General features: G+C 36.8%; 1 protein-coding gene across 1 annotated transcript in view; it reads right to left on the reverse strand.

Moving 5' to 3' along the window:
- LOC306865525 (exosome RNA helicase MTR4-like) overlaps positions 1-13156 on the reverse strand; it is a 37439-nt gene that overhangs the window by 8970 nt on the left and 15313 nt on the right. Inside the window, exons 14-21 of the mRNA XM_079410186.1 lie at positions 12869-12970; positions 10855-10980; positions 9269-9419; positions 8796-8968; positions 8565-8633; positions 8062-8190; positions 5788-5898; positions 2725-2913 (exon numbers count right to left, since the gene is read on the reverse strand). Coding sequence (XP_079266312.1) covers positions 2725-2913; positions 5788-5898; positions 8062-8190; positions 8565-8633; positions 8796-8968; positions 9269-9419; positions 10855-10980; positions 12869-12970 — 1050 coding nt within the window. The remainder of the gene's footprint in view (positions 1-2724; positions 2914-5787; positions 5899-8061; positions 8191-8564; positions 8634-8795; positions 8969-9268; positions 9420-10854; positions 10981-12868; positions 12971-13156) is intronic.

Here is a 13156-nt window from a genome sequence, read left to right on the forward strand (position 1 = left end):
TGGTGCATTCCACGGACGAGAATCCAAGAAAAGCATTATTTGACCATTTTCTAAGGCTGCATGGTATATTAAATCCATTTAAAAATCATAATAAAGCATAGTGCTATTGTGAATTCACAAAGGCTGCGATTCAATTAAATAAATATATGCACTGTGGGTTTAGTGTGCACAAAACCATGATTACTTGCATTTGATATTTTATTTGAACAAATTATTATTGCTTCATTGCTATTATATATGTATTTTAAGCCTATTGTTTGCTTGGGTCTATTTTTATTACCACAAAACATTATATGATTACATGATTAAATCAACAGAATAAACTGCTTACTTGATTACCAAAATAATTGTTAGTGACAGCCCTAGACTGTTTTTAAAAATATTTCACTTTAGCTTTGTTTTATTATTATTTCAGTTTTAGTAATTTTAGCAATTCAACTTAAAAATAAAAATATAAATGGTGCCTTGAGGAGTAATTGAAAAAGTTTATCTAATTTTTTTCAACTATTTCGAATAATGACAACGATTTTTAATAGTTTTAGTAAACAATACTGAAAATAACATACTTGGCTGCAGCATTGCCTCCAAATCAAAAGTTATGAATGGTGAATTAAAGGGATAGTTCACCCAAAATTAAAAATTCTGTCATTAATTTCTCACCCTCATGTCGTTCCAAACTCGTAAGACCTTCGTTCATCTTCGGAACACAAATTAAGATATTTTTGATGAAATCCCAGAGCTCTCTGACCCTCCATAGACAACAAGGGTACTACCACAGTCAAGACATTGTTAAAATAGTCCATGTGACATCAGAGGTTCAACCTTAATTTTATGAAGCTATGAGAATACTTTTTGTGTGCAAAGAACAAGTCTTTATTACAAGTCTTTAAGTCTTTATTCAACGATTTCTTCTCTTCCGGGATGGTCTGCCGCCATTATTGAGAATACCATGATGCATGCGCGTGCGTTCCTCTGCCAGAAAACAATGCGCAGCAGTAGCGCATGCATCATGGTACGCGCGATAATGGCAGAGGACTGTCCCGGGAGAGAAGAAATCGTTGAACAAAGTTATTTTTGTTTTCTTTGTACAAAAAAGTAGTCTCGTAGCTTCAGAAAATTGCATTTGAACTACTGATGTCACATGGAATATTTTAACGATGTCCTCACTACCTTTCTGGGCCTTGAACATGTCAGTTGTGTTGCTGTCTATGCAGGGTCAGAAAGCTCTTGGATTTCATCAAAATATCTTAATTTGTGTTCCGAAAATGAGCGAAAGGTGAGTAATTAATGACAGAATTTTCATTTTTGGGTGAACTATGCCTTTAATCATATACTTTAAACTACTTATAATCCTATTACCATTGGTGTGCTATATTTTTAATTTCTTTAATGACAATCATATTATTCAGAATGACATTACTGACCTGTAATGACAGAGAGGATTACATAGATGACTAAATTATGTGAAAATTAGCTAGCTAAAATTAAATTAGCTACTGTTCACTAAAAGAACGAACCCAAATCGGTCCAGATAGCTAATATCAGTGAGTCAGAAAGGCTGAATGCTATGCAGCAGCTGATTCACCCCTTAAAAGACTCACTGTCTGAGTGGCTCTAACGCCATTATCCACTTTAAGTCTTATCTTTGATCCTTCTAAAGTGATTCAGACACAGACTGAAAACAGGACACTGAGAAGAGCTGAACTGTTTTCAAGTAAAAAGGGCAAGAATCTCTCACTCCTCCAGAAACCACATCCAACAATCAACAATACATACATCAGCATTCAATAAGCATGCGGTTTTGTGTATTGCTAATGCTAATCTGTGGTCTACATGCTATGCTACATACATTCGCGCCTACAACTAGGGCATGAGCTCAATGAACAATTGTACCACTTAAAAAAGCAGAAAATATTTTCCTATCCTAGATGAGACTCAAATGTATTTTGTTTTACAACAGGTGACAAATATTATAATTGAAATTATTGAATTATATCATAAATATTTAGTATATAAATTCAGGCATTATAAAGCAAATTATTTTAAAATATCCAAACAACAGAAATATAATAAGCAACATAATTTATACAGTAAATAAGTATTAGTAGTAAAAAAGTAAAAACATTTACATTAAAAAAATTAATTGAACATTTTATACTTTCCTAGCCAATCTAGCCCTAGTTAGGAAAGTTTCAGGATTTCTTGGCCGCTATGAATGTTTAGTTCTGGGTTACTCCCTGTAGGTTTTTTATAAAACAGGGTTGATTTAACCAAGGGTCTAATCTGTTTTTTAGGGATATCCTAAGTCCCCATAATGCATCTGACCATCTCCTTCCATAACATGCAAACCCAACAACAAATGTAACCCATGCACAACTCCTCTAGTGAACCCATTAAAACAAAAACACTTATCCCTTTAATGCCGTTGCACAACGTGAGCGATTATGGGTCCGTATGACTGTTTGTGATCCAATCTGAGCACCTATTCACCCTGCACTAATGTCAGTTTCCCGCTTTTGTTTAGTTCTGGTGGACCGGCAAAATTTCAGCCGCAGGAAATGACACCCACCCTTTCTGGTGCGCCTTAAACAATAGAGCCATATTTTAAATTACATTTGCGACTCCTGCGCTGACCAGAAAAAGGTTGAATCTATGAAAAGAAACAACATTTATATCAATCCCACCGTGACTTCTGCACATTCACTCATCCTACAGTGCACTCACCAGCGCTTTCTTCTCACACAGAGTGTAAATGGCCTCCAGCTTGGGGTCGCTGTGCAGGGGGTGTGAGTACATCCTGTGCTCGAACGCCTCCACCTTCTGAATGACCTTCTTCAGCGCTGGATCCTTGATACCCATGTCGTCTATGGGATCTAGCAGAGGAATGCCATCTGGGAAACGTTTCTGCACCTCCTGGAAAACACAAACATAAGCAGTCATGTGCTTTATCTTTAAAACCTTTGAAATTATTATAAAATCACCATCATTCAACACCCTCCATTAGAGGATCAGTTGAGATGGTCCAACAGAAAAAGAGGTAGCCCTTTATTTTACAGTCCTGTTACTCATGTAAATACTAGGTTGTTATTATAGCAATTACAATAACTAGGTAAAAACTAGGTGTTTATCCTGAACCTACCCCTAAACCGATCCCTACCCCATGTGTTTACCTTATATTACCAGTACTTCCTTTGGTAGATACACTGTACGTACATGTAAGTACACATATTGTAAAATAAAGACCAACCGAAAAAGATTACAAGATTAAACAATTTGTTACGCTCTGCATTGAAAAAACAGCACAGATGTGTCTTAATTTTTTGTAGTGTAGTATGTGAGGACAGTAGTAGTATGTGAGGACAGTAGTAGTATGTGAGGACAGTAGTAGTATGTGAGGACAGTAGTAGTATGTGAGGACAGTAGTAGTATGTGAGGACAGTAGTAGTATGTGAGGACAGTAGTAGTATGTGAGGACAGTAGTAGTATGCGACAGCATCACGTGAAGTTCATTTGTTAGCTATTTCTTAAAAGGCTTCCGCAGGTTTATGAAGGCAAATTTAGAAACTTAAGACTATAATTTAAAGACAAGTTAACATAACATAAGAAATAATCTTAAGCGTTGCTAATGAAGGCACATTTAGTCAAATTAAAAAAAGGATAAAAAACTATTTCCAATAGATTTCCAGTGGTATCTGCCAACAGGCTTAGAAAAATCTTAGAAAAGTTCTCATACCCCACTGACAGATATTTGATCTTATTTTAAGCATAAACTCTAAAGTTTGATTTATTAGAAAACAAGACATGTTCAGTAAAAAAAACAACTAACTTGTAAGACTTGTCTAAGCTTTTTTTTTGGTTTAGACATGTTTTGATGGACTAATACGTCTGGAAATCTTTGTCTAGTTTCAGTCAATGAAAACTTACTCATATTTTAGTCATACTGCATAACAGTTAAACTAGAATTTTGAGCAACATAATCATGATTATTAAATCACAATACTGATCAGGAATGTCATTCGAGAAATGTCATCAGAATTATTGCATATTGCAGGGGTTCTCAAAGTCTACATTCAAAGGTCCAAATCTGAATTTTCATCAGTGTCAAAGGTCCGGAACAATTGGTTATTACAAAACGTGTTTTTAATAAACATACATAACATATAACAAATAAACACTAATTTAAAAAAAAAAACGTTCCCTTTGCATTCAAAATACTTTAATAACAAGTGCAAAAGTGGCAAAACAATTAATTTAAGTGTCAGCAGTAGAAGTCGCCTTATAATGTTTTTTCTCTGGCCAATGCCGATATTTAGAAATCAGGGCAGCATATGGCCGATATATGATGCTGATTTTTTGGGCCGATTTTCTCTTTTTTTCCCTTTATATCAAAAGAGAGTTTGCGTAAATGGTTATTGCAGGGCACAAGATAGTAATAATAGTAGTAGTAGCCTAATTCATAGTAATAATACATGGCTCAAAACTTAAGCACCTTCTCAAAACAGTTCTGAAGCATGCTTTTTTGTTTATGTTTGCTGACAGACACCAGTGTTTCCCGCAGACTAGCAAATGCAAGTTGATTCTCTGCCAGCAGGAGGCGCTGTTGGAGCGTGATATATAGCTGTTTCCCCGGTAACGACTGTAATCAAATAAGCCTACTTTATCAGCCATTACAGGAAAGACCAAATGAAAATTGACATCAAAGCTTTTCTGAAGAAAACGGACGGTTCTTTTAAAAGATACATTCATATAAAAACACCCGCGCAGCATTTTATTTTTGAAACGCGCAGTGCTCAGTTTATTCAACGAAGTATAAGCCTTTTGTAAAATCTATTTGTAGCGGTCAGTTTTGATATTGTGACAAGCCGCCACAAATAAATGTATACACTGGGCACTACTATAAGACAAATTGCCATAATATAAGTGATAGCAAAACAAAACAAAAAAATTAAAATATTAGCGGTCTATGTCGCCCGATTACGTCAAACGTCATACGCTCACTGGATGTCATGATGACAACAAATGCCATGAAGGAAAAGTTTCAATATCTCGCCTGCAATTTCGGACCTTCTCCAAAAGACATAAAAAAATAAGAATAAATAAACAAATGATTTACAAGTTTAACGTGCGTTTATCAAAGTAGGAAATATAATTAGTGTTCTTGAAATATGAAATAGAAGCGGGTCCGGATTGAATTCCCTCCGGGTCCGGATCCGGACCGGAGTCCGGACTTTGAGAAGCACTGTCATATTGCATTATGAGCACAAATGAAGAGAATGTCAACTCCTGACTTATTAAATAATAAACATTACATTATTAAAACTAGTAAAACTCAAAAGCTAAAACAATGAAATTCATAATATTAATTCCATTAACTGCAAATTATAATTCTTGTTTTTCAATTAAAACAACTTTATATTGTGGCACAGAGCTTGTGTAATTACATTTATTCAGCAGCCACAATCGCAAAAAATATAGTCAAGATGTTTGGACGTATTAGAGTTCATCACTAAGTAGGTGTATTACTGGCTGTAATACACATTCAAGCAGGATATCTCAGTGGAGATCACTGAACTTCGATGTTTGTTGATATCTTCTGATTATCAGCACTAATAGCCAGGATGTGAAGATAGATATTGGGGAGATGATCACATTTTTAATTGACTCGAGTAATTCTAAGAAGATTATAATTATTATTTTTTTTATTTTTTTTAAATAGCACGAATAGTATGTCATTACAAATCTATCCATTGTGTGTGTGTGTGTGTGTGTGTGTGCGCATGTGCTGACCTGTATGGATTTGAGCATGCTCTGTCGGTTGTCATATGGCCGCAGGTCTTTGGGGATGTAGAGGCGCACAGAGCTAATGGAGGTGATGAGATGAAGAATCACAGGAACAACCTGAACGACAAACAAACAGTTCTGATTGGACGAAGCTTTTTTGGCTGCCTCTGGCATGAAGAACTTAACACCATGGCCATATATGACCAAAACCACAGCGAGAAGCTGGAGGGTCAATCTAAACACATTCAGCAGGACCGGCGTCGACATAAAGCAGAGTTTACAAGCCCACGGAGATGGGGAAGAAAAACAACAGCCATCAGCTAAAGCCATCCAGCCTCAAACCTCTGGAGTTCCAGCTAAATTGCTTAACGTTTGAGGAAAGAGGTCAAAAAAGGAAAACAATGACAAAAACACTGCAATCACGGTTGTAACAAAGTGCTTTGTGATTTTTATGCTTTGCGACACAGACAAGTTTCTCTAGTAGATTATGCTGTAAAAATGCAATAAGCACCAGCATTTTGAGCTCCAGGCAATTGACATCAAAATCTCCATATTCCACAAAACAGGGTCAGTCTGCTGAATTTGGATTAAACTGAAGTTGTCAACATGATTAAAAATCAATTTAATATTGATTTCGGGTTGTTAGTAAAAAAAAAAAAAGGTATTTTAAATAAAGCTGAAATAAAGTAATATTAAATGAAAAACTTGGAAAAAATTAACATTTGAAGTACATTACATGTATATTTCATAGCATTACAAAAACTGAAATAAAAACAAAGCTATACAGAAAAGACATTAGTACAAAATTACTAAAGTTGAAAATATAAAAATTAATGCTATTTCACAAAACATTAATAATTACTATAATACATAATACTAAAATAACATTATTTACCGTTTAACACTGAATTACATATTAAAAACTTCTCATATCCAATTTTGCAAAACAAGGTTTCATGGGCATTAGATTTTCTTAAAACATCACTGGTATGTGTGGCACAAAGTTAATACTGGACGTTGTAGTAAAACACAAATGAAACATAAAAAGGATGTCATTTACATACACTGCTCCGGGTGTATGTTCACTACTGTGTGTACACTTGGAAGGGTTAAATGCAGAGCACAAATTCTGAGTATGGGTCACCATACTTGGCCACACACCACTTCCCTTTCCCCCTTTCCTATTTAAAGGGTTAGTTCACCCAAAAATTAAAATTAGCCTGTGTTTTACTCACCCTCAAAGCATCCTAGGTGTATACGACTTTCTACTTTCAGACGAATCCAATCAGAGTTATATTAAAAATTGTCCTGGCCCCTCCAAGCCTTTCAATGGGGTAAGCGGGTGCTTTTTGTCAACAGTCCAGAAGATGTGAAATAAAGTGCGCGCATCCGTAATAAGACATGCCTCACATGGCTCCGAGGGGGTGAATAAAGGTCTCCTGTAGCGAATCCATGCGCTTTTGTAAGAAAAATATACATATTTCAAACGTAATAAACACTTTTCTCTCACTTCCGCTGACTGTATGCAGAAGTCGTTCCGGGAGGATGACGTAGGACGTATGCATCGCGTGCACTCCTCTGAGATGTGCTAGTCTCGCGAGTTTGCTTACAGGAGCAAAGGAAGCAAAGTTTCCTTACTTTAGCAAAGGAAAACCAGTCTCCTCTTGGCTTATATCGAAATCCTCTTACATTTTCCTTTACAAATCCTTGTTTTGTGCTTCTAACTCATGACCAGCGTTTGGTTTTGTTCTCCACATGCATCACTAATCACCCAACGCCGACGTCATCCGCTGGAACCAGTCAGCGGAAGTGAGGAAAAAAAAGTATATTACGTTTGAAATATGGATATTTTTCTTACAAAAACGCATGGATTTGCAACAAGAGACCTTTATTTTTGAAATAAAGCTGTGTGAGGCACGTTTTATTACGGATGCGCGCACTTTATTTCACGTTTTCTGGACTGTTGACAAAAAGCACCCGCTTACCCCACTGGGTCAGGACAATTTTTCATATAACTCTGATTGGATTCGTCTGAAAGAAGCAAGTCACACACACCTAGGATGGTTTGAGGGTGAGTAAAGCACAGGCTAATTTTCATTTTTGGGTGAACTAACCCTTTAAGTTCGGGTTGCATATTTTATAGCTCTGGCCTCTCTTCTCAGTCTGTTTTGGTGGATTCCTGTACATGGTAGAGGTAAGCCATATTTCTACATAAAATCTCGGCTGGTGTGGCATTTCTGGGTCATGTTCGCTATCAAATTCCCAGAATCACACTCCCACCTGCATCTCGCCCTTTTCTCCTGGGCCTGCTGGTTTGGCTGCTTCCGTGGCTGCGTTCTTTACGCTGTCTTTGCTGCAGTGGAGCAGAACCTCCACCACAAATAACGGGTCAGCATCCCCAACTCCAACCTACAACAACACAGACATTACATTTATTTTTTTCTCCACCAAAAACAGTCATAATCCAGTTTTTCCACAAAATGTCCACTTTACAAATACTTCAGGGGTTTGTTTGCTGCTGGCAAATTAAGAACCAAGCGTTGATGTATTCATGTCACCATGACTGATGTCAGAAACCTGCAGAGGTTCAGAATGAGTCATTTTTGCAGCCTAGTTTTTTTTTTTTTTTACTTGGATGTTTTGGGTTCTGCAAGTCACAATGTTTATATATAAACATCTATCTTATAAGAGGAAGTACAATTTGATTCCTCAAAATATATGACCCCTTGTATGTAATAGATTTGAGTTGGACACATTAAGCACAAAAGAGCATATAGTGATACCTTGACATTTGTCTTCTTGTGAAAATTGACGACTAAACCCCAACCGAATTCCAGATCTTCTTTTTTCACCTGGATATGAAAAACCAAAGTGTGTTTAGCATTATTAGTGTCTCAACAAACCAAGAAAACCAAGTCTGGGATGGCTACACCTTCCGAACAAAAGTTGTTAGTTTGAATTGGATGAAACATTAACTGTATTTGTGTAAACAGAAAAAGCAGCTGGATATTTACCCTGACCAGTCTGCCCGGCTGCAGGAAGGGCAGGCAGTATCTAGGTTTGTGAATAAATTCCTCAATTTCTTTGCCCAGTTTGGCCAGCTGCTGACGGATCTTGTAGTAGGTCACCACACTCTCTTCATTAGGGATTTGAATTGCATTATACTCCTCCTCCAGCTTTTTCATCTCTGTGGGAATCACAGAAACAGAAATTAAGATAGGAATGATAAAAAAAACACTCAAGTAGTTCTGAAAGCTGTGACAACCCAATTACTGATTATATGTGCAAGCAAAGCCAGTTTCAACCCAATTTTAACTGTTGAGTTGTTCTAAACCCACAACCAACAGGCTTTTCTATGAAACACAAAAGAAAATATTTTGATGAATGCTCCTGCTGCTCTTTTCCACAGATAATAACATAATGGTGAATAAACAATTACAGAATTTTAACTATGGGAAACATTCCTTTCAATCATAATAGTTCTTACTCTCTACAACACCAGGCACGGCTCTATAGTGCTGGAACTGGTAGAAGGATTTCTCCAGCATGTACTCTGGGTTGATCTCCTCCACACGCAGTAGATTGAGCACCATGTTGTAGGTCAGGTGGAACGCACTGTTCAGAGGATCCGCCGAACCCTACGAGAATAAAAGACGCTACTGAATAAATCATGAATGTGACATGAATACAATACAATCCACTGACACCCATATGGTGCGAGTAAGACGAGGTAAAACGTTTTCTGTAACAATAGGGCTGGGAGATACCAAATATTGGCAAATGGTTAAATGTAGCTTTACATTTACATATTTGTTGGTGGCTTATAAATTGTTTTTTCCCCTCAGAGAATTCATAATTTCACCTAAACAGCCACTGTTTTAAAATAGATTCAAAATGTTTAATTGAAGAAATAAATCAATAAAAAACATCACTTCAAGTAAAGACACAAATGAATAGGTGAATCAGAATTTAACAGTTTGAACAGATTCACAGAAACAGTTTTAACAGTAACGTATCAGATGCTATTAAAACATTACTGCTATTAAAATGTCTTAATGGCCAAATTAAAAGCTCACTAAAACAATTGCAATATTTTATCTTCATATTTGATAATACAGTAGCAGCAAAATCAAACATATTGTGAATGTTCAGTAATCACCAGGGTTGCCAGGTTTTCACAGCAAAGCCCGCCCAAATGCTACTCAAAACTAGAGCAATCTCTAAAACAACTAGCATTCCGTGGGGTAAAATACACACTTTTTGGTGCGGTTCCTCTGGTAAATTTCGTAGAAATCATGTTATTATGGTTGCTTCAACCCGCAGACAAAAAAACCCACGGCAAGAGTGTTAAAGTGATATCCCGTGAAATTCTGTAGGAAAACTGCAGACTTGGCAACACTGATAATCACCCACTGTAATCTCTTCTTTATACCTTATACTCTCTTGATAATTACAATGTTAAAAAAATAAAAAGCTTGTGCATGACAAACATCTCTCAAAAATAGAACAACAATCAACCACGGAAGACTTTTTTTAAACTGTCTAAAATCTACAGACCACACGAAGAGTTATAAAATCACAGAGCTCCTTCTATTAATCAACAGGTTTTGCAACAAAGAGCATGACTTACAGGAGAAAACTGAGAAGGCACTACAGATGTGCCAGTCGATTAATGACATGGCTTTCCTAGTATTCTCTTGGAAACGTTACAGCAGAACCATGATGAAATACAATTCAAATTCAGTCAGGAAGGCATTGAGCAATACTGTTATGGACCCCAAGCAGAGATGGGATGCTTCAGAGGGGGGATTGGGAGTCCACAGGGACGAATCCTGGCAGGCATGTGTGTGAGGCCGAGAGCGCTTATGGACTTCATGTTAAAGTGTATTAATGAATGGGACGGCCCCTTACAGAGGGTACCAAAGCTTAGCAGGGGTTTATAAGGGGTTTAGGATCAGAGAGCTTTTGCATCAGTGTGTTGGTCGTCTCCTGAACAAAACGTGTGGAGAACTGCTTAAAGGAACAGTTCACCCAAAACCTAAATCAGTCATCATGTTCGATTTGGAGCGTTACCTTCAGTAACTGTTTGCCCACCGCAGGGCTCATCTTCTCATCCACCATGAAAATGACTATTCCCCTCTCGTCCATTCCTCTTCTGCCAGCACGTCCTGACATCTGGATATACTCTCCGGAGGTGATCTGAAGGGTTGGAAAAAAAAAAAAAGTAAAGAGTTTCACTTTACTGCAGCATTTGGGAACAAAAAACATACAAAAAGCAATAAAATGAGCACTGCAAAAAAAATATATATAGTTTTAGTAGACAAAGAACGTAAAAAAACAGCAAACACATCTTAACTGGTTAAAGTTACCATAAACAGATTTTGCATAGTACACAATTTTATGGTAAATAAAGATCTACTACAAAAATCTATCAAATTATACGGAACAAGGTAATATATGCAGTTTATAGTAACATTTTATTTACAATAAACCAACTGTAAAAAAAAGAATCCCAAAAGTATGGTGCAACACATTCATTAAATTATATAAAAAACTTTTTTTTCTTTTTGTTATTGGTTAGTTACTCTGTTTTGTTCTATTTTATGTGTAGTTATAGATTACAGAAATCTAGTAGTTAATTAAATATATGGCTATGAAACTGTAAAATTACCAGGGACCAAAATTGATGAATTGTTCACAATAAAACCAGGAATAGGTATTTTAAGAAAGTAAACGGAGTCAATTTTAATTTCTTGTTAAATGGATGTCAAATCACTTTAAAATGTTTCTGAAAGATGTCTCTTGACTGCATTTATCTGATCAAAAATACAGTAAAACAGTAATGGTGAAATATAATCCTATAAATATAATATAATCTTCAGTGTCCCATGATCCTTCAGAAAACAGTCTAATCATTCTTGGAGACATTTCTTATTATTATCAATGTTGAGAACAGTTGTGCTGCTTAATATTTTTGTGAAAACTGTGACACCCTTTTATTGACTCGGCATACATTCGAAGTTATTGGAAACATTACAAATGTCTTTACTGACACTTCTGATCAATTTCAAACATTCTTTCTGGTCACGATTTATTTTAAGGTCCAATTCTAGCTATTCGCAAGCCATTAATTAGGACTTTTGTCTCAAACTCCTAATTTGCTGCTTATTAATATAGTTGGTAAGGTAGTTGCTAAGTTTAGGTATTGGGTAGGATTAGGGATGTAGAATATGGTCATGCAGAATGTGCGCTGAAGTACTAATAAACGGCCTATATGTTAATAATAGGCATGTTAATAAGCAACTAGTTAATAATGAGCATTGGTCCCTATACTAAAGTGTTAACTTTTCTTTTTTAAATCTTGCTGACCCTAAACTTTTGAACATCATTGTATATGCCAACTTAGAAATTTCTCTGTTGATTTTCATGTTTTCCATTTATCAGGAAGTTGACGTGCATAATGGTGGTAAAATCACCGCAAGATGTGGTTGTTAATAGATTTTGCTCTGAGGAAACATCTGCAGTTACCCAAACGATAAGGTTTCCATCTGAAAGTTCCTTACTGGTACGGCTCTGATAAATCACAATCTGGCACCAGACTCAAACAATGTAACATATCAGCCCATTCGTTTGGCAAATATTGTTTTTGCCTGATAACCCCTCCTAACGTTCCTCCGCTATATTACAGCAACCCGCCGCTGACTCCAGATCAGTTTTATCTTCTATTCACTGCTAAACATCCAAGAGAGGGGTTCAGTGCCTGCGATCGCTTAGCCAAAACCTTGAGTGTGCATTTTCTGGCAGACTCATGGATACCAGATGTTCCTTACAAAACGTTTTAGATGGCAGCTTCCATCGCTCACTCGCTCTCTGCCGGAGTATAAAAGCCAAGGGCCTCTTTTATTCACAACAGCTTGAGTCATTGCCTCACACTCACGCAAACAATACGTGGCAGCTTGGACGGCACTGTTGTTTGACCCTGTGTCCTCTCTATGCAACGATGGACGTGGAGGCAAAGAAACAGATTAGGAAATTTGATTAGCGATTACTATGAGAAGCAGGACAGAGGATAATGTTTGCGATTTACCCAGCGGAAGTCTTTGCCATCAAATTTGCGCGCACTGGTGAAGAGCACAGTTCTCGCAGGCATGTTGATTCCCATGGCAAATGTTTCTGTAGCAAACAAGGCCTAAAGAACGACAGAGAGAAAGATGTTGAAAATGATGAAAACTTTGGCATAGATACTAGTGAGGTGTCTTAAAGCGGCAGTTCACCCAAAAGCCTAAACCTTTTGGCTCAAGTTCAAACCTATATGACTTTTTCTTCCATGAAACAAAAACTTTGAAGAATGACCTGGCTGCTCTTGGGTGTACAG

This window comes from Barbus barbus (assembly GCF_936440315.1).
Source record: "Barbus barbus genome assembly, chromosome: 47".
Taxonomy (NCBI): Eukaryota; Metazoa; Chordata; class Actinopteri; order Cypriniformes; family Cyprinidae; genus Barbus; species Barbus barbus.